Here is a 26419-nt window from a genome sequence, read left to right as displayed (position 1 = left end):
TATATATATATATATATATCTGTGATCCTTCCTTTGAAGCAATTAAAAAAGCATCAAATTACAGTTGTCATTGATTTTAATTGCAGGATATTATTCATTCAGGCATCCCCAAAGAGGCAGTTACTTTATTCAGTCACTGGTTCGTCAGCTGAAGACAGCAGAGGACAGGAATCTTTTGTCGATCTTGACTAACGTAAATAGAGAAGTTGCCATCATGTACAGCGAAAAAGAAATGTGCACCGTTGTGTCAACTTTAACAAGACGTTTTTATTTAGATTGAACATAGTTTCGCAAATGCACCTATGTTTGACAGCAAGGATTTAATCTCATTTATCGTTCAGATATAAATGCTTGTAATTTTCACTATTTGAATAAATTTTAGCACAATAAATTTAATTCCCATAATAGCAAACATCTGACGACTTCAATGGCAATTTCTGCTCAATTGATTATATACAAAACCTCAATTTTTTTCTTCTAAGTGGACGCAGGTCCTGTTATCAGTTTTAACCCGACATTTTTTATGAATTTGTACAAAAATCTATTAGTACAAATTCGCATTGTAATTACAGTTAATTAAAATTAATAAAAGCACATTATCACTGATCCAACAACTATTTTCGATATTACTGTGACAATAGTAAAAGCGGATTTTGCCTTTATTTATTTACACCAGCAATTTAGAAATTAGATATTACGTTTTATGGTTCAGCATGGTATCTGTCAAACATAATAAAAATAAAAAAAGCATGTTTTCTAGTGAACTATTGTATTAATGTTGATACCGCCATATATTTGCTCTGATAAAACGCTCTTGTTGGTTTTAAATATTTATTCTTTTATGTGCAATTAATAATTATGGCCTCATTCCTCTGTTCACACAATCACGTGATATAGAGGTATCTTGAGGCTTGAAAAAAAAGCAAAAGAACTGAGAAGTCACTGGGTATACATCATTATAAAAATATTGTACATGTACAAGCTAAAACTAATTATAGGTTAGTTAATATTTTTGTTAAGATGTAATAACATGAATAAATATACGTAATATTAAAACTGTGAATTCTATATAAGATAATTTTTAACTATATTTAAAAGTGACTTCCAAGTGTAGGTACCATTAAAAAATATATAAGCCAACATGTCTGTACAATAAAGTATAAAATTATACCATCCAAAAGTTGTAAAATCTTCAAAACAGCGCCAACATATCTATAAATTAAACCTTGAATAGTTATTCATACATTTGCGTTCAGATCGCGTTATTCATTATTTAGAAAACTTATTATTATTATTACCTATACAGAGTGTTCCACCTAAAAGGGATTCTTCTGCAACTGCAACTATAAGATTTATAAAAAAAAATGGTTTTAATAAAAGTTGCCTGGAATCATGTGGGCCATAAAGGAAATATTTTTAGCTTTACAAGGTGTTCCATTTTGCGTGGGTGCTACATAACTTTGTTATTTTAAATGGAATGTATATTATTTAGTTTTTGAATTCCGTGGTTAATATTAGGTTGACTTTATTAAATGTACATGGTGTTTAAAACTTACCGTTTTCGAGATAATCAGCTGGTTTTTAAAAAATTACGATTTCAGCTATTTTAAATATATAATGAGTACCTATCGTAAAAAAGCACTTGATCAAATAAATCAATTTTGTTGTTTGGAATACAAAAAAGTGTAAAGAAACAAAAAATGAAGATAATACAATGGCGCATATGCTGACCTATTTTATTTGTAATATTATACAAAATGGCAGATCCATTATGGCGTATTGAAAAGTACGTAAGTACCATAGAAATTGGCATCTTTCTTAAACTGAACAGTTTAGGAAAATGGATTATTTCGTTCATTTGTTTAACAACTGCATTTTCAAACAAACATATTAGCTTACATTCTGTGTAAATATTTTTGCTGACATTTCCTCGCAATTTAGGAAAAAATAGTATCAATAATGAATCATTACTATAGAAAGAAAATACCTACCTGTTAATGGATTAAAAATTAATAAGTAGAAAATACCTAATACCCTTAATCACTGATAAGCAGCGTTTATTAAGCGGCGGAATTCTTATCAGATAATGAATCTGTTTATCTATTTTACGCAACAATCTAAATTGTTCCATATAATTAGATACCTACAGTGTACCGTCTTATCGCAGAATGGGTGACATTAAAACTAATGTGTCTGAAGTGAAGTATGTGAATGTGTACTGATTGGTGAAACAGTGAAAATGACGGGGAAATTAATCAACACACCTCTGATCAGATCTGTTGCCCTCGCAGCGGCGATAATAGGAACAGTATGTAGAATTTAAGATATTTTGGACAGGGTCAAAAGGCACGAAAGGAATAGTTTTACATTTTAATTTCACTTTGGAGACATGTGACTTAATGGTTAACATTACAATGACTTAAAAAAATGTTACAAGATAAATTCTAAATGCAAAGAAAATGTACGCAAGACCTCAACAAAATAATTACATTAAAGCATTCCCATAAACATCATATATCTAAACTCAGTAATTTTAGAGGTATCTGCTACCAAAAACTTACAATGTTTTGTATTTAATGAAATAGGGAATATTTGTTATTGTATACTGAACACCCTTGTACTATGTCTAAAGAACTAGAACAAATTATTATTTGCATGCAGTTATAGGATAGGTAATTCCTATGATTTAAAAATATCTATTACAGCAAATTATTTCTTCATAAAAATTTATCAAACTATAAGCCGGTTTGACGGCTCATTTTTCCAGATAATCCCCTGCTTTATCAAATGAAAGGGATGTATTGTTTCGTTATTTATACAAGTAGATATAGCTGTTTTTAAAACAACATAAAAAACAATCCAGATATTTAACAAAGCGCCAAAAGAAACAAAATTCCTTTTACATATTATTTAACTCCATAAGTAATAAATATACATATTATGAAAGTTTCTGTGGTACCTAGTATTACAGTTTAATCCTTATATAAATCAAAATTATACAAAGTCATTAATTTTAACCACGTATACGGATGGCCTAATAAAGACAAAATCGAAAAAAAAATATCCTATATACCGGGTGATTCAGTTTGATATTCGTGGCCTCGTATCTATTCTGTTTTGTCAAATATAGCTACAACAAACCCTGTATATTTTTAAATCGCCGCTCAAACTCTATCAAATTATATTGTTATATCGTCTCCATGGTAACATATGTTAAAATTGCTATAGTCAACTATTTTTATTCAAATGGCACACTATATATTTTTTATTAATTCTGGAACAAATAATTTTTTCTGCATTCAGCTATATAAAGAAGTCTATAGTTTCATTAGAAATATTGCTAGAAAAACAGCAAAAAAGATGAACCCTACTTTCAGTAGCTTTATTCTGAAAAATGATAGCCAGCTGCGTAAACAATTAAATTTTGACGTTTCAAAATAACGGTTTTTCAAAATAATTGACATGTTGTACCTACCTATTCTATCTATAACTAATTATTATTACTATAACATGAATACTTATAGTAACCAAGAAAAACTAAATATGATTTTCATTTATGGAGAGTGCTAAAAAGCTAAAAGAACGCTAAAGCTGCTAGGCATTTATACCAACATCGTTTTCTGCAGAGACAACTTCCATCAGATAAAATTTTCGGAAAGTTAGCCAGGAATTTGGCAGCAGATGGTTTTCAAAAGAAAAGAAGAGTTTTTAAACCCAGAAGGGTAAGACATTCGATAAAGATGTTAAATGGCCTGCTATAGATCTCATTCCTATAGATTTCTTTCTTTGGCCTTACCTAAAAAAAAAGTTTACTCTTCGTCTTTAAATGATATTGACTACCTTAAAAACAGAATAAGAGTAGAATGTCGGCGATTCAATGAAGAAACACAGAATGTGTTTGTAGAGAGGGAGAGATAAACAGAGCTATTGTGTGTTTGGAAGCAAATGGAGGTCATTTTGAACATTTGAAATAAGTATTGTTTTAAATTGTTATCTTATTATCGTGTTAAAAATAAAATATGTTACTTTAAAAAACATAGTAACTTGTTTTCGCAGCTGGCAGCATTTTTTAGAATAAAGCTACGAAAAGTAGGGTGCATCTTTTTTGCTGTTTTTCTAGAAATATTTCTAATGAAACTATAGACTTCCTTACATAGTTGAACGCAGAAAAAAATATCTTCCAAAATTGATAAAAAAATATATAGTGTACCATTTGAACAAAAACATATGTTACCATGGAGACGATCTAATAATGTCATTTGATAGAGGTTGAGTGGCGAATTAAAAATATATATGGTTTATTATAGCTATTTGTTAAAATAAAAGAGATACAGGGCCGCGAATACCAAACTGAATCACCCGGTATATACGAACGTTGAAGCGAAATAGCCGATTTCTTCAGTCGCCCTTGAATTTTGCAATTGATTTCAAAATCAAAATGCAGTACTGTCATTTTAAATAGGTAGGTATGATTACTCTTTGAAAAGCAACAAGTCACACAATAAGGTATACGTACTACAAACCGAATAATTAAGTGAACACTAAAAACTCATATTCTATTATAAAACATAGAGAAAACGTACAACTAAATTGCAATAACCTAACATTCGAAAACAATTATTATTCTTATTATTAATAAATAAATAACACTTGTTAATATTCAAAATGCAAAACAAATATCTTATTCATTCATGTGTCTGTTTATTCGTTGTAGTTAACAACGCAATTTTTTTAATAGCGTATTCGTATTATAATCATTTTTCTCTATCTTCCCTTAAAATTAATGACATATACGCAAACGAATGTATCTGCAAACAAAAATTCACAGGATCTGCTGGTTATAAACATTTACGCTAGTTAAATCTTCATCATATATTTTTCTGTAGGTATTTTAAAATTAAGAAGTTTATTTGTCAATAAGTACGAATTCGCGTACATTGCTTATAAAAAATGTATAGATGCTTATTTTCCTGAATATAAATGTATTATACAATCAGGTACCTACTGACAATTAAATAACAGAAACAAAATATTGAACTAAATACCTCCACGCGCCCATTGTAACATAGCTTTCATACGAGTACGTGTTTATATGGAAGCCCTGAATTTTTTACGTCGAATTCTAGTGCTCGCAACAACGTAGCTACCTAGCAAATTATTATCTGCTTGGAATTAAACCTTAAGACAACAAATGATTTTGCTCTGTGTTAATAATTACATTATTCTACATCTTTGTTTCGCAAAACAGCAACTTAAAGGACAACGTTAAATTCTATTTTTACTGAATCATTAATTAAAACGTTTCCTTAGCCTAACAAATCACTGATGATTACTTTTAGTAGGTATTTGTTTTAAGCTTTTGAAAGTGCGAACTCATTTCTTACCGCAGATCAAGTACGCAATATATCTGAGAACAAAACAGTTAGCTTCAAAACGCAACCTTCATATCATTAAGAAATAAAGCCTTCTGGAAACATGAATTATGAGTTGTGGAAGAATCATTTTAGGAGAGCAGTCAGGATTTACCAAATATCCCTGTTTCTGGTATCTGTAGGAAAGTAGACATGAACAACCACTACAGAAAGAAACAAAGGCCAACAAGAGAATTAATAAACCCAGGAACTCACTACTTTTGACTGACCTTTTGGAAATACTGATTCCTCCCCTCCATATAGAACTTGGTATGATTTGTCAAGACTTTGGATAAAAGCGGAAATTGTTCCCAATACTTAACTAGTCAATTTCCGAATTGAAGTGATCCAAAATTGATAACAACAATGCAGATACTGAGTTTTAGCAACAACGCTCAAAACTTTTTAAGAAACCACGAAAGACAGGACTACGATACTATTCTAGCAGAAGTTATAAGAAACTACCAACGATTAACGTAAAAATTCATTTCTTGGATTACCACCTTAAGTACTTTCCTGAAAACTTAGGTTTATATAACGAGGAACAGGGTAATATAAAACAATAAGGTTCCAATGGGTCCAAATAATTTTTTTCAAAACCCATTCTGCAATTCTTCGGGATTTTAATCAATTTTTCAGCCAAATCATGTTGGTGAACCACTTTATATAATTTTGTGTGTTTCTATTATTATTATTCACGTTAATCTTCAGAGATTGGTGTAACCTCACATAAGGATTTGTATATTAAAAAAAAATAAGTATCAACAGTTCTACTTATATACCTTAAAAAAAAAACATTCTAAGGATGCTACAAACGTTTTTCAATCAACAATAAAATTACAGTAAAATTACGCATAGTTGAATACAGTTCTTACTCCATTCCAGTAGACATAGAAACATAAACACAATATGAAAAGTACATTTACTGGTATTACAAAACATTACTTTTATAATACAGAAGCACAGTTTTATTATAACATTCATTATTAAAAACGTAGTTTATTGTTTACATTTCTCAACGTTTTTATGATATTTATGCTCAAAAATATAATGCGGTTTGCTAAATATAAACGAAATCTAAATTTAACCTAGGTAGGTATGACTTCATATATTTCTTGTCACTTTATAACAATAATTGAGTCATAAAAAATTATATAGAAAGAAATTATATCCATAGAAAGTCATATATTTAATAAATACGTAAAATAATTATTGTACAAATTGATTTTGAACAAGTTATAAATTGTCACATAATATGTATACGTATATTATACGTTTTGGACCTTTACTCTGAAAGAAATTATATATTAATCAATCTGCGAATATTTGAAAAGACGAATATAACAGACTTTGGGATTTTCGTTACTTAAATGCAGAAGTTTAACAAAAAAACAGCGCAATTTTTAAATTCATTATACAATGTATCAATAATTATTTAGATTTTAAGCTTTTGGTTTTTATCATGATAATCGATATGACTAATAAAGTATTAGTGATACAAATATAGATCGGAACTCAGATAGTGCTTAAACATGTTTAAACTTTAGATGAATTAGTATCATAAATTAAAAACATCTTTCAAGTACCTGGAAACTACACTATCACAGTGACTATTACTTTTATCCGTACGGTGTGGTTTTTCCCAAAGTATTTTATGAAACAGTACGAATTTATGAAAATAGAAGCATGTTCTTTTATTTCCAGAAAATTATTACTGATTAGCTGAATTGAAATATAACAAATATAAAAAAAATATATAAAAACATGTAATCATATTTCTTTGATTCTATAATAGTGTACCTTTGAAAGGAAAAAATAAGAAAGTGCAAACTTTTAAATCACCATTAACTCACCAAAACCAAAACCAGAAAAAATTTGTTTATCTACGACAAAGATAAAAAGTGAATCATTTTCTTAAAAACTGATTTGAAAAGAATGTCAATTCTGTTAGTTTAAAATGTTCTTATAGACTCTTATCGTTTTATTATTATTTTTTTATATATAAATGCAATGATTCACATTACTGAAACAATATACAGGGTGAAATGTTCAGCCAATGTGTCCAGTATGATTACGGAAAATAAAAAATAAATATGCAGACAAAAATAAGTCCACAATTTTGAACTAATTATCCGATTTGAACAATTTCGTTATTTATAGGAGACACTAAATTTTCTGTCCAGTTTTTTTAACAAAAGATATGTGCCCGTTGTGCACAATGTCACCGCAAATCGTGCAGCAACTTTCCAAATTACACGCTGATAAAATGACTCTTTTTCGTCGAATATTCTATCGTCAGAAAGTATATTTTAGATGCCAATTCTCTGTATAGAGTTTTTTTTTAATAAAAGGTGTAAATCATATACTTATTTGATTTAAGCAAATACTTATTTGCCTAAATCAAACGTATAACGTTCAGTTATAAAAAAAGATTTAGAAGAATTTAATCAGAAAATTTAAAAAAATGTTATTATTATTACGCTTGTCAGACCCAAAGAATTGTGTACGACCCAAAATAATTTTTTTTGTTTATTTCATTCAGTGTTACAAGAGCGTTCTGATTTTGAGCAAGCTTCATTGTATCTATTTTCAAACATATTTATATCATGAATTCTTATGCTTGCTTGAAGTTTAGACGTTCCTGATAAATATCTTCCTTACCAAAATATCTGTTTCAGTTCCAAGCCGCCATATGGTTTTCCTTTTCATTAATTTCGATATTACTTTACCATTCAGTGATCGAGATCGACACCAATTTATCGTCGCACAATTATCTGCGTATCATCTACGATGCATTTTTAAGTAAACAAGTACCATTTGCTATAGTTGTATAGAAAATTAATCTCAATTTTTCCAGATCCCGATAAAACGAACGAAGATGTAATAGTAACTGCAGACGCCTTTAATATTTTTATGTACCTGTATGTGATATCAAGCTTTGTATGGCTAATTGCTTCGCTATACATGATGTGGGGTAAGTTATATAAATGTTTTTATTATTAATATTTTAATTTGTTTAGTAGACTTTGGTCTTTACAATTTTTATCTAAACAAAAAGGTGATTGACCCTGAGCTATTGTTCAATTATTGGTGATGATGATGATGATTAGTGATGGAGGTTCTAGTTTGTATTAATTTGGGTTTAAAACAGAACAAAGTTATTTTGATATTAAAAGAAGCTCCTACAACAATTATTATTAATGTCAGAAAACGAAAGAATGAATAAATAAATCATTAAATGTCACTTCAAACGTCAATCACTTGTAATTTACTAATTAAGATAAATTAACTGCATTTTTTATAGACAAACATTTCATCAAACATGTCAGCAGCTAAATATTCCACCTGTGGATTAAGTAAGAAACTGCTGTTTGATTGATTACATCCCTATTGAAAAAAATCGTATTTTGCACGAAACTAATCGATCATGTTTCTAAACAAAATTACACCTCAGATATTTCCGACTCTACTAAAACATTGTCATCACGAACAACTTTGAGCTACAGGTTATTCGAATACGAAATAATGAGTAATTTGAAACAAATGAATTCAAATTCAATACTTAATCAGTTGAACGTTTTGATGTTACAGCCATGAAGAGAAACAAATGGGGCGGCAACTTTGTGGTTATCAGCTTGTGGTCAGGAACAACGATCTTGATAGCGATCCTTGACGTCGTGCTGATGAGTTTGGTGGTTGCAGATTATGTAAACATTCAGGATTCGTTAGATCTGCCAATTACCCCTCCAGAGGTAACCGCAACAACAGCGGTGAGATTAACAAAAATAAAATTAACTTTGGTGAATAATAGAGCAATATGAAGGGCAAACTTACTTGGATATATGCAATGTCTGACTAGAACAGGCGGAATAAAAAACGAAAATATGGTTTGAATTTCCCCATGCCTTGTCAGTGAATATATGAGTCAACAATAATGGAAAAACGCTGTTTTCTATATATACAGGGTGTATCACGAAGAGGGCCCAGTAGGATTATATCAAAAAGTAGTCAAAATTGAAATCTGAAAATTTGTATACAGGGGTTTGTCAAAAAAATCTATTCAATGAAAATATTGTCAATTTTCTAGCACTTCCGGTTATTTCAAATAGAACACTATGTATATGTATGTATTTTTTAATTCTACGGCAACTTCTAGACTATTTTTATACCATTTGAAAATTTTCAGTAAATTCAACTTTAACGTCACAATATTGGCCACACGTTTTTAAACACTCTGTATGAATGTTTGGAAATTTGACATAAATTGGTTGAATTCCATTGCTTTTAAATTATCCATGCCAAATTTCATTAATAAATAAAGCAAAATGTCGGAGTTATTCTATTTTCAAAAATCACTTACATCCTTCAATTTTTTTCGAAAATTAGTAATAACTTGAAAACTATCACATTTTGGCACATATGATCTTATATGAAAATAGTCTAGAATTTGCCGTAGGATTAAAAAATGCATAAATATACATAGTGTTCCATTTGAAATAACAAAGCTGACGATGACTTCCGGTAAAACCGGAAGTGCGAGGAAGTTGACACTACTTTCATTGAATAGATCTTTTTGATAAACCCCTGTATATAAATTTTCAGATTTCAATTCTGACTACTTTTTGAGATAATCCTACTGAGCCCTCTTCGTGATACACCCTGTATATTGGCATTTATTTTTCAGAGTCCTTTTACAACAGAAGCGACTTCGACGAAGGGCCTCACTACAGTCCCATCTACCCCAGAGGCAAGTACATACATATTTTTAACTAAATCGAAATAGTCTGTATAATTAGAATAAAATACAGGCTGTTACAAATTCGCTTCTCACTACAGGGATCTAGAAAACGGTAAGAGATACAAATTAGCTTAAATGGGGGCAAAGTTACGAAATCAGGGAACCAACATTATGCCTCTAAAAAATCAAGGCTAACATGATTAGTTTTCGAAATATTTGAAAAAAACCGAAATTTTGGAAATCCGTTTTTGTTTCATTTCAGCCTTGTTTGAGGTGATATTGAAAACAGAAGAACACTTTCTCATGACCACTTTTTGCCCTCTATCGAATGGCATAATCAATTTTTATAACGTTTCGTCTCTCCAGGACCAACATCAACTTAATTTTTTTAAATACGACCCTAGAAATTTTATTACATTTTGCAAACCTTAGTGACCCCCAATACTGTACTGCCTCAGCCCGAACCAGATTCAAACATTTTGTCTTCAGTGTATTCGTTCCAAATTTATCTCTAAATTTTTTATTTAGATTTCTTCGTTTATTGAATTATCGTACACTGTTAATGTCGTTGGACCCTGTGAAATCCAAATTGGAAGCATTTAACGTAAAATAACTAAAAAAAATCATTTTTTCGAGACAAAAGCACAGAACATTTTTTAAGTACTTTAAAAAAATCTTTATAATGAACTTAACTTTAAGTCATTAGCATAAAAATTAACAGTTATGATCAAAATGAAACTGTTAATTCGCTTTTTCGAAAAAAAAAATCGATACAAAAACTGTTTAATTTTTCACGAGATTTAAAATTAAAGGTAATCCTTCTACAATTTACATTTATTTATGTGCTAACAATATATTATATAAGTTTAAGCGGTTTAGAATGCAGATTTTTGAAAATATTACGTTTTGATTGAAAAAAAATTACATATTTTTGAAAATAAATTTAAAAGTAAAAAAGATACGAAAATTCAAAAGTACAAAAGTTTAGATTTTTTTCACAGAATATTTTGATTTTTTTTATTTGTGTAGGGTAAAAATTAACAGAGACGTCCGTCGCTGCTAGAAGTTTACAGTTGGGGGTAAGGTCATGTTTTTCAAACCTTTTAACCTCAAAAATCTCAGAAATAACGCGTTACAAAATATTCAATTTTACAGTACTTTTAGCAATCGCTCTTGAATTAATCCCACTTTGGTCAATTTCATAGTAATTTAAACAAAAAATAATAATAATAATAATTTTCCTTTCCTCTCTTTTCCATTTAAAGGATTAATTTTTATTTGATTTAATTTTTTATTATTTTTTTATTAAAATTAGATTAAATTTAAACAAAAAAATTTTTTTGTTTAAATTACTATGAAATTGACCAAAGTGGGATTAATTCAAGAGCGATTTTCTCAGAAACCGTTAAAGATAACGATTTGAAACAAGAGTACCTTTTTAACGTAAAACAGTTCGGGAAAACGGAATTTGCTGTGCAATTTGTTAAAAAGTCAAAGATGAAAAAGTTACACACGCAAAGTACCAAGGGCCCCCCGTACCCACCCCAATGGACCTTGTGGAAATAAATGGATTAGTCTATCAAATTGCTCATCAAAATTTAGCTGTGTATACCAAATTTCATTCATTTATCACAACGCGATTGAGAGATATTGCAGAAAAATGATTTCCATTCCTCCCTCTTCAATGGGTCCCTGTGCCCTTAGGAAGCATTTCCGGACCCATGTTCATATGAACTTTTTTACTTAATTTTGATCATAGAATCGGCCTGTTCAGGCTTGGCAGCTAATTATGAGACACCCTGTATATTACATATATGATTTTGGTCTATATAAAACCTATTTTTATATTTATTCAGTTTTTTAGAAAAAGGGGTGGTTTTCATTCCCTAAAAATTAGAAGCACATATGAAGCATATATAACTTTTCATCTACATGGTAAAATAAGCTTAATTCCAAATTTTCGGGTCTATCCGAAAGTGTTCGGAGGCTTTACCCTATTTTTCTCTATTCGTTCCCTGGTTTACACATAAATTCCGTACTTTCTTTGTTGAACAAAACAGTATTAACAGAATTTCAGTAACTAATATGATGTTACGACTTTGCACAATTTTTTTGTTCCTGAATAAGAAGTTTCTATCAACACCATCAAATTTTACATACGATTTAACCTCAATTTGAAAAAAATCATTTGTTAACATTGATAACAGCTGTTCTAAAATAAAAATCAACCTTTTAATTTACCATTTAAGGGTTTATCGAGATCTTACTTTGACACAAATTTCAATCCAAAAAAGTCCAGTGGAGTACGAAACTTATATAAGCTCATCGTTAGCGGTGTAAGATCTGAATATCATGCGGGCTATTTCTGAAATAATTTCCATTTTAACGATGACAATTAAAATACTTTATTTATTTTTCAGGAAACAACTTTACCATCCTCATCTGCATCCCCATTAGACACGACAATAGTAAGTACAAAAGAAAAATGAGACACAGAGTATTTAAATCATTAAATAACAGTAACTAATATACTTATATACATTCACGCTGTATTAATGGAATAGAATTGGCGACAATCATCTTTAACAATGCAAACAATTTGGTTCGCTATTCGACAGAGAAATAAATTAAATAGTCATGAACAAAAAAGCATTTAAAGGGGTCTAAACGATGTGAATAATAAAGTTCTGTTTTATAAAGGACCATATGTGAACTTTTTATTGTCCACTGCTGTATAGTCTTTCCGAAGTCAGTTGAACATGCATAAAAACGCCTAGCAATAATAAAATTTAATGAGTTTCATAGGCGTCCCTAAAAAAGTTTTCTGCTAAAGGGAAAAATTATAATAATTTGTATATACCTAATGTGTAGAAAATTTCTATATGGCCAAAAACATACATTTGGCCAAAAACATACATATTTTAATTATTTATGTTCTCAATTTTCTTTATATAAATTATAAATTGTCCGCCGAATTACGTCTCTCGTCATGCCATCGATATTTTTAAATTTTTGTTTTCAAATATTTCAATGCCAAGTGGCTGCGTAGCGACCGAACCTGGTACATACTGCCTTACTCTTCCTGGTCTTCAATTGAGATCGGAAAGACTATACCAATGAAATTTTTAATTTTTTATCATCATCCATACAACTTTTATTTCAGACTACCCAAGATCCAGGAGTTCAAGCTGAGTTAATGTTGACTGTAAGTATTCTACCTTGCTGGCCAGTCCAAGATTTCACCGCAGGAAATCGTAATCATCAGGAAACTGTGTACTGTAGAAGTGTACAACTCTCTTTATTTATCATAATATGGATTTGAGCTATCTATTTCTTGTTTTATTACAATAAACTTTGCAATCCCAGACTGGCCAGCTAAACAAGAACCATCTTCTGTTGAAGATGTATTACTTTTTAATTAATTACTAATGATTGCTTCTCTTATTGTTAGAAATCCCTCTCAAAACTCATTGTAACGGATGCTAGCGTATTCCAAGATATAAGTCAAGACGAGGCAAGTATTTTTAATTATTTACCTAATTTAGGAAACTTAGTACCTACCTACGAAAAAAATAATTTTAGTAGTTTTTCTTCACGGCCTTCATCAATGTCCGAATACATTTGTAATTGTATTAAATAAATTTGTTTAATGATAATACTAATTTGTTTAAACGTTTTAGGTATATAAACAACTTCTCAACACTTCTTATATAATTCTAGTGACTTTGGCAGCAAGAGGATATGTATTGTGGGTAATCAACGTCGTACTTGCCATTATTTTGATAAAATTCGCCGTTAACTTATCAAAGAATGTAAGTAGAAAATCCTATTACTAATGAGATATTGTGTTGTACTCTATTTTTACCGGGCCTTCATCAAAATATTTTTCAAGAAACGCATATGCCTATATGTAGTTAATTTATACCCATAATTTAAATTATTGATACAAACAATTGTTGTTACAGAAAACACCTTCACTTTTACCTATGATCGATGGCTATTCTACCGGGTAAGTTATAATACACTGAAGTTATCATAAAGGTTTTTTTGTATAAAAATATATATAAGGGAAAAAATAAATTAACAGTAATTTTTTCAAAACGCTGCTATAAGGACACTTACAGAAATTTTTCGAACATGCAAATGTTCTACAAAAAAAAGTTGTTGGTGAATTGAACTACTTTTGCATTATATGTATCGCCTTTTTCATATTAAAATTTCTATCCAGAAAATAAAAAACAGTTATTGTGGAAAACCAAGTCAAAATTTACGTGTTGCGGCGTTTATTTGAAAATGTATAAGTTTCCTGATATTCCAAATCCGTCCGCTTTGTTGGAACATAATGCATTCTAAATATATGCAGGTCACATTAAAACCCAAGGAAATTGCGTTTAAATTTAATAAACCTTTCAGATAATACTGATTAAAATTAACATTGGCCTTATTTGTCGCAGGTAGAAGCTTAAAATTGTCTTTGTCTACATATATTGAGGCGAGAACCATATTTGCAGTATTGTTATCATTTCTAAATCTTAGGCCAAGATCTTTCTTAATGTTTCCTTGATTAAATTTAGCCCTTCTGCCATAACCCTTGTGCTCAACCGTCTATCAGATCTCACTTACAGCTGTTGTACCTTTTTAACATTTTCACAATTTCGATAACTACTTTCGGATGCCCAGCTCTTCCATCGTCTTTCACGTCTTCCCGTCCTTCTTTATGTCATTCAAACACTGCAGACTTCTCCTTAACAGCCTCATCATATGCTACGCTTAGAATATCTAAAGTTTCATTAGCACTTTTGCCCAATTCAACAACAAATTTGATATTAATGCGACGATCGAACATTTTTGAAAAAAAAATTAAAATACCTCATACGCCCTTTTACACAAACTATACTGAAAATATCAAACAATCTATTCCAGACGACCTCCATGGGGTAACAACCTATACGAGCAAACGGACATAGGCAACGGGTACTCCAACGGAGGCTTCGCCGACGACAACGACAGGACAGCCTTCCCCAGGAGCGATTCCTTCGTCACTACTGAACCAGAGGGCATGAACCAGAACCCTCTGAGCAACGGTCACAATCCCTATGCCCAGCAGATGGAAAACCTAAGGCCGGTTTCGGACAACCCCAACATAGTCAGCCCGAAGGTGGCCAAGATAGGGAAGCAAAACGGGCGGAGGACTCCCCCAAGGAACGTGCCTCCGCCTAATATTCCTCACTCGAACTCGCCCTATATCCCAGATCCGGACTATTCGCCGCCGGGAAGTCCCTTGAAGCCGAAGTCCGTTTTGCGGCCGAGGAGCAACTACGTTTTATAGAAACAGTCACTCAATCGGATTGAATGAAACGTCAAACCTCCCCACGAGAGCTAAAATAATGCCTTGTCAACAATGGGCTCATAGCAAACGATACGAACAATCTACGATCTTAAAAATTATCGAAATATGCCCAAAAATCAATACATTTGCAGCCTATCACATATCTCCATAACATTTCAAGACAAAAGTATAGAGTACGTAATCCTTAACAATCAAATTTTTGCCTAAAATAAAGAACAACACTCGCTCTGTTTTGTAGACCATGACAAACAAACCAATTTCTTTTTTAATGCCTATCTTAAAAATATGATATCTTAAAACCTTTTTTGCATGGTTGCAAAATACACAAATAAACAGGATGTTTGAAATTAAAAAAAAATACCGCTTTTCTGTTTGTTCAACTAATCAACAGGAAAAATGAAAATTTTTTTATCGTTATCAATTGATCCGCTCATGGTAATAAATCTATCAATCGCAAATCCGTTATGCTTAACGTTCTTTTTACACACAATACAATAATTTGTCAAGAGGCTAAAATAGGCAGATGTATTTATAATAATGGCATGTGACGTATCTGACCAGTATCTGTTATCTTATTTATTAATACTAAAACTAATATATTGTAAATATTTTTTATATATAGTTAATAGAGTTTTGTTTCTAGTGTTATGACGTTTATGGTTTTATTTTCTCCCTTTCTACCTCCCACCGTAATGATAAATTTTGAATATGAAGTATGAAAAAATCAATGAAACCTCTAATCAATAAGGAAACCAAACATATCAGGCTATTGATTATATCCAAAAAACAGGGTTAAAAAAAAGGAACTATGACGTTGAAGCAATTTTATTGCATGAATCCTTCAAAGAGTAATCTTAAATGAAAAAAACGCAGAGTGCTATTAAATTAGAGGGTGGAAATTGGAGATAGGGGTGAAAATGCACTCCTTTCAGTTTTTTAATTGTAGCTCGAAAACGAAGCAAAATTTCACTATAATTCATAGGAAATATTATTTAGAGAATTGAATTTCCCATCGAAATGACTCATTTAAAATTTTATGCAAAAAATCGTTAATAAACAATTTGAAAAAAGCAAAAAATTTGATTTTTTATTTTTTTTCACTTTTTTGACTAGTTTTTTTTGAGTAAAGATAGGTATAGGCATTGCTTCATAGGAAAAAAAGTAGATAAAATTTCCTTAAAAATAAGAGGTTGTAAAGTTTTTTGGATGAAAATTGACTGATATATTTCCGCTCAAACTTAGCCAATTTTTCGATTTTCGTCGCATTTACCCTTATACGTTTTAATTCTCATTTTTGCAAAAAAGGAAGGAAATAAGACGTTCAAGGATTTTCATCACGACTTGTTGACTAAGGGTCATTAAAAATGGAAAAACCGAGGGGTGCTATTAAATTAGAGGGATGAAATTGAAAATGCACCTTTGCAATTTTTTAAATATAGCACGAAAACAATGCAAAATTTCGGTATAGTTCATAGGAAAAATTTTGTAACGAATTGAATTTCCCATCGCAATGGCTTATTTAAAAAAATTAAAAGAAAAATTGTATGCAAAAAATCGTTAATAAACAATTTTAAAAAGCGCAAAAAATTATATTTTTGTGTAGTGCTCTATTTTTAATAACCCTGAACTTTCAACTATTTTCTTTTTTTCGTTGGCAACACTTTACCGCACAAATGGCGCAAAATGCGTTAACTTCATCGTATTTCAAATCATTAAACTTGAAAATAATTAACTGCAACTCAATTAAAGCAATAATTGCGGTGCTTGCAGTGAAAATCGTTTTAAAAATTATTACCCGCGCTGTATCATATACGTTTTAAAACAATCTCGATTTCTAGATACCATCCAGTACCGACAAATTAATAATTGCGCTTTTACTATGTCACGCGACGACTTGATTTGAATATAAGTGCTTATAATTGCTAAGTGACAGAGAAATAGAGCGAATCTGTAGTAAATCTTCTTTGCCAGTACAGGACTTAATTTATTTGTTTATGTATTCACAATAGAAGATACAACTTTTTACTGAAACACTCAGTTTTCAAGTTAAACAGAAGTATTCGATTTTCAAGATAGAAATACACAATCATTTAGATGTTCTATAATATTGGATCGTATTTTAGATCCTCTATGCAAGAACGGTAATAAGCAACTCGCATGAAAATTTAATTCCTTACAAATTTACGTGATCAAGAACGCGTTGTTACGTCATTCCGTGCGACCGAGAGCATCGTTCGGCCTACAATTTCCGTGTCTGTCTCTAGACTTTAGACCCTTGTTACTTACTATATTTATGCTGTCGGGCATCTTTAATACTTCCTCTATATGACTATATAAGGTTTACTTATTCATTTAAAAAAATATATGCGACTTGCACTGAGACTTAATATACTTGATTTACTTTTTTTTGCAATTTGATACTATAATTATCCAAACACAAGTAGACAATAGTGAGCTGTTCTAAATAAAATATTTACTCAATATAGATTTAATAGTCTCAATCGATTGACGCAAAGTCGGGCCCGTCTCTGTTCACCCCCTGTTCTCGCGTGTCCCCTATTATACATATAAAAAGTTTCCTCTTGTTTTCCAACAGAAGTGCACCGCTCTGAGCTGAGAACCATGTGCGCGCCGAATATATTCATAATAAAAACGCTGCTGTTGTTATGGGTCGTGTGCGCGGTTTTATGCGAACACCACAAGAGAGACGTCCACCGCATCGTAATCAAACAGAGGATACCCAGAAGTCACAAGAAGGGTCACAGTAACACGCACGGGCATGACCACAAACGGGGTCGTCACCATTCCGGGAGAAGCCACGGTCATGATTACAAAAGGCCTAAGAAGCACCACGACAGCCGCGAAAGAGACAGTTCTGAAGATGCCAGTTACAGCAGGGAGAATAGTTTCGAGGAAGTTTTCCAAAAGCAGAAGGTAAATATTAAACGGATTTAAAATAATTGCAGAGCTCATACTCGCTTGTAAGTCATAAAAAAAGGAAGTAAACCTAGACGATTTAGGCGTCTTTCTACATCATTTAAATTTAGTCAAAAATATAAACTAGTTGTGGAAGAAGTTACCAATAAATTTACTCCATTGGACACTGTTTATATTTGTACCACTTTCTAACCAACTGGGAGAAAGTGCAGCCTGTATTATTAACAACTGTTAATTTAAAATTTGTCTTCCAGGGCCATAAAACCTACCACACCGACTCAAAGAAGTCGTACAGTTCTCCATTATATAGTGTAAACCAGGATCATCAAGAAACACGACAAAAACGTTACAAAGAACCCAAATTCATTTTTCAAAACGAGTGGACTCCTCTAAGCTCGGAACAAATACTTCTCAGTTCTCTCGAGGCGTACAAGGAAAGACACAAAAAAAAGAGGGATGGCAGGAAAACCCATCTCACCTCTTTAAAACCACCTCCAATAGATTTCACAACGTCTTACCCACTTCAGTTCGAATCGTCCTCAGTTTTTCCACAACTGATTGGGTATCCAGATGCTTTTTCTAACTTTGATCTTAGTAAAAAAACTATCGAATCTAATCAATCCCCGTTAATCGGTACGATTGAACAGCCCAATGTACAGTTTCCCGAGTTTAAAGACAATTACAATAAGTTGAAGAACCACCGATCAAGTTACGAAGTAACAGAGCTTACTCCTTCGGACACCAATATTAACACACTTATATCGGTGCCCGATGACTCTATTCCACAAGATTCTATTGAAGAGGTTACTACAAAGGCCAGTAAGCACCAGAACGAAGAAATGAAAAGTACTCAAAGACCTGTAAGAGGTAGAGGGCGGATGACCTTCCGGGGACAAACTAAATCCTAGACCACAATTATAAATATTTAAGCATTTAAGCTCATAAGATTAGGTTCTGCAGTCTCTGATAAGTTAAGTATTTATTATTTTCCTATTGGCCACTATTATGAAAGCCTAAGGTGATGATGAACAAAGTTACCTTTTAACAAGTATACTAATGGGTTCCAAGAAACCAGTTTGGTTCCAAACTTCAAATTATTTTAAATTTGGACTGGTCTGCTCTTACTTCTCGAGATAAAAGCTTAGCTTAAAAGGACTCTACAGTAGATAGGCAACCAGCAATACATTTTTATAGATTTTATTACACAGTTTGTCTAAATTTGAATTAATGCACAAATAACAGACTTTCCCCCATTTTAACGCATATTTTCTATAAAATGGACTTGGTCTGAAACTCAGATTACTTTTCAGTGTAAAGAAATTTGTAATTTACGATGCAGCTTGTTCAGAAGCGGCAAATTACAAATTTCTTTACAACAAAAAGTAATTTGAGTTTCAAATCCCTTTTATAGAAAATCTGCGTTAGAATGGAGGAAAGTCTGTTATTTGTGCATTAATTCATATTAGACAAACTGTGTAATAAAATATATAAAAATGTATTGCTGGTTGCCTACTTGCTATAGAGCACTCTTAAAATAACTATGTAATTATTTATTAAATTGTATAGCTTTAGGTTCGTTTTTTATATATTGAGCACATTTAAAATAAATGTTTATTTATGATTTTAATTTTATTCATTATAGTGAGTGTTTCAATTTTCAACTGACGAAATTCTCTGACCAAATTTTTGAAATACATGGGATAAAAAATGTGTACAATTTTTTCATTATTCTCGATTATTTTAAATGTTTTTTAATGTAATTAATTTAAATTCATGTTTAACTTTTGGACAAGGGCGTCGCCAGCCAATGGGCTAGGGGAGGGCAAGATGAGAGAGAAGATGGGAGACGTTTTTTTAGAAATATTTTTAATAAAACAAGAAAAACATAAGAAAAAATATAAATAACTAAAAAAAATACATAAATTCAACGAACATTATAAAATATATAAAATTGATGCGTTATATATACATAATACATATAGCTTTATTCTCTATTCTAAGATAATGTTTTCCTGTGGCGCATAAACGGCAAAGTTAATCTAAAAAATTCATAAAAGTCAAAAAGACGGTTTTTGGCTAATAAAAAAAAAATTGAATTCCAATCGAAAAAAGTTAAATAAGAAAGTTGTAGCTATTAAAAAACCTATCGATTCGTATTTTTAAATATATCGATTGCTGTATTACTTTTCGAGATATATCGAAAACACCATCAAATGTCGACTTTTTTGTTTTTGCTGTATTTCTTGCGAATTAAGGTTTTGAAACTTGTTACTTGCTGTAAATGTAGCCCTCGGCAAGCAAAAAGTGCCTTTTTTCAAATTAAAAAATATTAAAAATTTTTCGAGTTACGATTTTTCGAAAAAAAGATTATCTCAATCTTTTTGCTCGAGGAATAGTCGGACAATACATTTTACATAGTGTAGCTTTAATTAAAGTAGTACTCTTCTATTTACCCAAGATTTAAGTCTAACCAGTCATACTGATTTCAGATTTCATATAAAATTAGAAATAGTACAATGTTTAAAGGGACAATTGAATCAATGTTTTTTTATTATCTTTTCAATCCTACCAAGATGTAGCTATGTAATTACAAAACCGACGATCACATAACAAATATATGAGATATATCAACATTTCCCTCCTAAAACATTACTCATATATCAACTCTCTCCAATATGCAAGCCCATTAGTAATTCTATTAATTTACTTTCTCGTGGAGAGAATACCAAAAGAGACAGAAAATAGCTATTTAAGTATGCAAAATAATACTTTAACATACGAATCTAGATGTTTAAAGACGAGGCAATAACTGAGTCCGGAATATTCAGGCCAACCTTGCAAAAGAATTTTGTTTACATGCTACACATAAAATTTTTCGATACAAGCTTCACAAATTGCTAAAACGGAAATTATTATGTAACGTTCTTAGGACGACAAATTTTGACAAATAATTCAATCACTAGAATTCATTTTCCAATAACATTTTTATTTTATGTTACGATTGTTGTCCTCGAAGGAATAAATAAAAATAATATGAGCAAAGTGCCAATACGTCTCGAGAATTTGCATTTTTAACCTAATATGGTATATGTTCGACTTTTAGCCGCTAAAGGTTTTAGTTTGCCCATAACTCAAATTTATTTTAAAAGAACTGTAAAAATATGTTGCATTTTACGATCAAAATTCCTTCTCTTCCCACACCCCAAGAACTGCACGAGAGAACAAGCTGAAAACATTCACAAAACCTGTCGGAATGCTGTATTTTTTTTTAAAGTGGGATACTGGTAGGGTTACGATACTAAAATTCATTCATCAAAACAACATTTTTATTAATTTCAAAGTAAATATTGGACGGAACCTGGGCTACTTTGGTAACTTGTAATAACCATTTGAATAAATTAACTGATGTTCCCTTACTTTTCGATCTAGAAAAACTTTAAGTTCCTGTAGATTGCATTCTATAGTAGGTCCTTGAAAAGCGAACATTTTTAACATTTGGTGTATCCTGTCTAAAGGTAAAGTATCTAAATTCATCAACATACCAACAATATATGACCAAAACGTCTAAAAGGAAATTTCAACAACGTTAAACATATGGAGATTAATACCTAATTATTTCGACATACCTGTAACTCTTCTTCTCGTTGATCCTGAGCGCTTGCCATGGCAGACTCTGACTCGTAATCCTCGACAAATATGTCTTCTTGAATATTGTTGTCCTTGTTGTCCACATCCTCCTGTATGCAAAAAACATCAGGTTTCATCTCCGCTATAATGCCGTGAGATTGCCAAAAACCTATTTTTCTCCTCAATATCGTCGGGGGACACTGCATTATTTTACTCAATTCCTCCAATTCCCAAGTACCTGAAAATACAAAGTGTTTTTTTATCAAATGGCGTACCCCTATACATAATTTATGGCAGCTGTCGCATTGCTTTCAAATTACCAAGTCTTTCAGATGTACACAATCCAGTTGTTAAGTTTTAAGACTGATTTTATTTTATCGATGTCTGTGGCACTATCTATGTGCGATCAACGGAACTACGTAGATTTCATCAGTATAAGAGTATCTCTCACGAAGTTATAACGTTTTGCGTGAAACGAATTTTTGATAGTTATCATGGAAACGCATATTGAACAGCGTACAGCAAACAAGTTCTGTTTTAAAGCCCGTAAAACAGTCATGGAAACGTGTCGTAGCATGTACGGCAACGAGAGGATGGTGCGTCCCCGCACAACCAACTGAACAAAAACAATGAAGCTGTGCACAAGTCATCTAAGAAGGGTCTCTTTAAAAAAATATGACCATTTCTATTTTCACGAGCCATCAGAAATTAATAAAAATTGTCTAATGCAGTTACCGAGCGCCTCACAAAAATCGTACCTAAGCTATAATAGTGCCGATAAAACAAAAAACGGGAGTTAGTGGCTCCAAAATTTTACAAACTAATACTTTTTATTGAACGTAGCAGGCTGGAAATCTCATCATAAATGCTATACAAAAAGAATACAAAGGCTATGCTTACTTTTATCTTGAAAATACATCATTATAGTAGCTTGCACTGGAGACACCGACAAGTTCAGTGTTCTGTCCGCTAATTCTACTTCCAAATCAACAACTCCTAAGTGGTTCTTCCAGCATAAAGTTCTGCTTCCTTTAAGAGTTTCGAATGCACTCGTATACCCCTCCATTTGCGTTACAAGTCGATTATGCAGTTCCAATTTCTCTTCTTTGAATGGGGGCCAAAACTGAGCCGAAACTATCATGGCTGATATTGGTACATCACTTTCAGAATATTCGGGATCCTGCTTAATATGTTGGTTGATACGTTTCGAGTCTGCTATGTCTTTCAGCATAACCTACGATAGAAAAGTATTCATGTTATGCTCATTACCAAATCTGAACCTTTAAACAAATACATTTACCTCGCAGTAATGCAACTGAGAATCCCCAAATCTCAGTTTGAGCAACTCTAGATATCGTATTTCCTTTTCTGTGTCACAAGAATACTGGGTTAACAATCTATCGGCGAGAAGTGTTCTATATTCATTCACAAACAACTCTTTACTTCCGTACACATTTACCAACATCGATATTATGTCCGATGTTCTGCGAAAAGTTGATGATTTACCTAAATTTGTAATTTAATTACGAAAGCTTTTGTTTTCATAAAATCTGTCTTACTTGGAGCGGTATCAACCGGGTCAGGTACCCACGTCTCCCAATTTTCACTATCTTCATCAACGGGAGTATTTTCATCCACTTGCACTGCTTCACCTCTCACCAATTCTTCAGCTAAATCGTTTGGACCTTCCTCTGTTAAGCTGCTAACTACGCATCTAAAATAGAGGTAATTACTAATATAAACTGAATTATGCGACAAATTTTTTAAAGTACCTGACAGTATCTTCTCTACTTCTGAGATACTGATGAACGGGCTGTGTTACTGTTTCTAGCAATAATCCTGTTGGATCGAGAATACGCAAGGACCTTATTGCAGCAACATATGCAGTTAAAATATCAGGAGTGCTTACTCCAGGATGCAACAGTCGCGTCTCCATAGCTTTTTGAAGCTTTTTGGTAAGTAACGGTTTTAGATCAGTCCTTGGAAGGCATAATCGTAGATCTTCTAAAGCTGGTAAAGATTCTGGATATTCTGAAATCAAACCATTGAAAGCTAGTGCATAGGTATTTAAATTATTATGGTTAAAATTTAGATGACCAATTCATTGATTATTAGCACAATAGGATCCAAAGTTTAAAATTCATTTTATGTTATATTTATAAAAATATATATATATATATAATATATTGAATATATTACATTCTTTTTCCGATAAAAATTATTGAAAAAAAAATACATACCTATAATAATATTAAATAACTGATCAATTCGTATTTTTGTATAACTGTTGTATAAGTAATTTACCAATTTTTTGTCAAACATATCAACTGCAAACTTATTAGAACCAGATGTATCATAACAATATATTTTTCTTAACCAGTTTATTACCACGGTTTGCAACCACTAAAAAATACTATAATATAGAACTACATTTCTCCAAGTGTTTATATTACCTTTTCAAGAACCGATATAAAAGAAGAATCAAAGCAATCCTTACAAATCTTTTGAATATGTCCGTGAATATAGGTATAAATTAAATTAGTTAATGTCTGCCCAACGAGTGGCTCGAGTAAAGTCATATCTCCAAGTTTCCTAGAATGAAAATATTACTTGCTATTTTCTTTTGTGGACAGTATTAAATAATAGTAAGTGTAACCAACCTATTTGTTTCTTGAAATAAGTGCAAACAGTTACAGTGACGGCTTTCTTGTAAACAAATGATGCATTGACCGTCATCTTCCTCTGTATCTTCCATTTTAAGAGCAGTTTCATAAAAATTCATAACCACTACCTGGTATTCTAAATTTAATTGAGACAGCAAAGTGGCCTTTAAAATTAATTTTAGAGCATTGTGGGTACTGTTTTCATTATAAATTAAGTCACACAATTTCGTAGCTTGTCTAAATATTTCTAATTTGGTTATAATGTGATCCAGCTGCTTAAAACAGTCATAAAGTGATTTGACTGCATTGTAAAATTGTTTGAAGCCTTTATTATCATTTTCAGACTTTTTAAAATAAGACCAAAATTCAGGAACTACCTCATCTCTCAATCTCTGTTCTATTTTACTTATAAGTAAATCTTGTATAGTTTTAGCTAAATTCATATTTTGACAAAATTCCACGCTTTCATCAAATTCATTTTTTAAAAAAGTATTATCCTCAACTTGACAAAATGTAAAAGATTCATCTAATACAGGAAAAACTCTTTTTATAAAATTCCATACCTTTTCATAATCACTCATATTGTATCTTAACAGTTAAGTTAACTTAAAAATCACATACACATTTATTTTTAGGGCTGTGGAACTAAAATGTTTTTTATTTTCCTTTTTTGTTGTCTAAGGTCTAACCTTAAATTTTAATAAAGGTTAGTTTAACACACAGACTTCTAATAAAAAGTAAAAACTTTTACCAATAACTATTAGCAATTCAGAGATTTAAACTAGAGCTGTGCCGTCCGCGAACCAGATTTCACTTCAACGAAGTGAACCGGTTCATCAGCTATCACCTGCGTATGTTATCTATTGGTTCTGAATAGTCCTTAATAATCTTAACCGAATCTAGGGCCGTAATCCGTAATCAGTAGTGATGGGCATAATCGACCAATTTTGATAATCGAGTTATCGGTAATCGAGTACTTCTAATAATCGAGTGATCACTCGAGATACGAGATATTGGTCGTTTTCATCCCAGCGGCGCACAAATATGTTTGTATTAGTCATATATTACTTATAAGCGTAGCTAAAAAAAAAAAGCTCACGCACTTCAAAACCTAACCACTTTTTCGTTTTATTCTAAAAAAAAAGGTTACGCAATCAGTGACTATTTACAGTATGCACTAACATTTTGGGGTGCAACCGTAGGCTAATAATCACTCGAGTGGTGGGAGTAAACATCTCGAGATATCTCGAGTGATCTCAATAATCGAGTACTACTCGATTTTTCACTCGAAATCTCCCATCACTAGTAATCAGTGAGTCGATAATCGTTTTGACACGAAGAATGTGTTTCACCGTTGAGTGAGAAATATTATCCTCACTCAACGTCAGCAACTAATAACTTTTCGCCCTGGAGTAACACATAAGAGTAAATAAATATTTACTTACTCTTATGGAGTAACATACTCCTCAAAACAAATAAATCTTAATTAGTAGACATCGTAAAATACTAGCAAACGTTCACATTCAGATATTTCATGCGAACGCGTTCCTAAACCAATCGGATTTGAGAATTATTTACAACAGCATAAAATGCCCGAATCGTTACAAAAATTTTCCTACCCCCTATTTTCGAGGGTACCGATCAGTAAGTGCACAAAACATATAATAGAGTAAGTGATCAATTTATGAGCGCT

At 31.5% G+C, this 26419-nt stretch overlaps 4 protein-coding genes across 6 annotated transcripts in view; 3 read left to right on the top strand and 1 right to left on the bottom strand.

Moving 5' to 3' along the window:
- Positions 1–385, top strand: part of LOC108908184 (caspase-1) — a 6184-nt gene extending 5799 nt beyond the window's left edge. The window contains exon 6 of the mRNA XM_018712121.1: positions 87–385. Within this exon, the coding sequence (XP_018567637.1) occupies positions 87–280 (194 nt within the window). The 3' untranslated portion in view covers positions 281–385. The remainder of the gene's footprint in view (positions 1–86) is intronic.
- Positions 386–2140: 1755 nt separating this feature from the next.
- On the top strand, positions 2141–16150 carry LOC108908303. Of its 2 annotated transcripts, none has more exons than XM_018712324.1 (11): positions 2141–2308; positions 8090–8213; positions 8269–8385; positions 9003–9163; positions 10096–10158; positions 12570–12617; positions 13313–13354; positions 13601–13663; positions 13830–13961; positions 14115–14158; positions 15073–16150. In XM_018712324.1, exons 1-11 carry the CDS (start codon positions 2240–2242, stop codon positions 15476–15478), a joined length of 1269 nt encoding a protein of 422 aa, XP_018567840.1. In that variant the 5' UTR covers positions 2141–2239; the 3' UTR covers positions 15479–16150. The 2 variants fall into 2 exon arrangements, with proteins under 2 accessions (XP_018567840.1, XP_018567839.1); XM_018712323.1 differs by having other exon boundaries at positions 9003–9181.
- Positions 16151–18108: 1958 nt separating this feature from the next.
- On the top strand, positions 18109–19740 carry LOC108908252. The gene is made up of 2 exons (XM_018712221.1): positions 18109–18433; positions 18691–19740. The coding sequence occupies exons 1-2, from the start codon at positions 18122–18124 to the stop codon at positions 19342–19344; spliced, it is 966 nt and encodes a 321-aa protein (XP_018567737.1). The 5' UTR covers positions 18109–18121; the 3' UTR covers positions 19345–19740.
- A 2008-nt stretch (positions 19741–21748) lies between these two features.
- On the bottom strand, positions 21749–25459 carry LOC108908210 (anaphase-promoting complex subunit 2). Of its 2 annotated transcripts, none has more exons than XM_018712157.1 (9): positions 24724–25459; positions 24517–24655; positions 24304–24466; positions 23836–24094; positions 23623–23777; positions 23364–23569; positions 22964–23297; positions 22063–22301; positions 21749–22000 (listed from the first exon to the last, which is right to left on the bottom strand). In XM_018712157.1, the coding sequence occupies exons 1-9, from the start codon at positions 25305–25307 to the stop codon at positions 21800–21802; spliced, it is 2280 nt and encodes a 759-aa protein (XP_018567673.1). In that variant the 5' UTR covers positions 25308–25459; the 3' UTR covers positions 21749–21799. The 2 variants fall into 2 exon arrangements, with proteins under 2 accessions (XP_018567673.1, XP_018567674.1); XM_018712158.1 differs by having other exon boundaries at positions 25290–25452.
- Between the last annotated feature and the right edge of the window lie 960 nt (positions 25460–26419).

The sequence above is a fragment of the Anoplophora glabripennis genome, unplaced genomic scaffold (assembly GCF_000390285.2).
Source record: "Anoplophora glabripennis isolate ALB-LARVAE unplaced genomic scaffold, Agla_2.0 scaffold18, whole genome shotgun sequence".
Classification (NCBI taxonomy): domain Eukaryota; kingdom Metazoa; phylum Arthropoda; class Insecta; order Coleoptera; family Cerambycidae; genus Anoplophora; species Anoplophora glabripennis.
The sequence above is the reverse complement of the archived record's forward strand: the minus strand, read 5'-3'. Positions and strand labels throughout refer to the sequence as shown.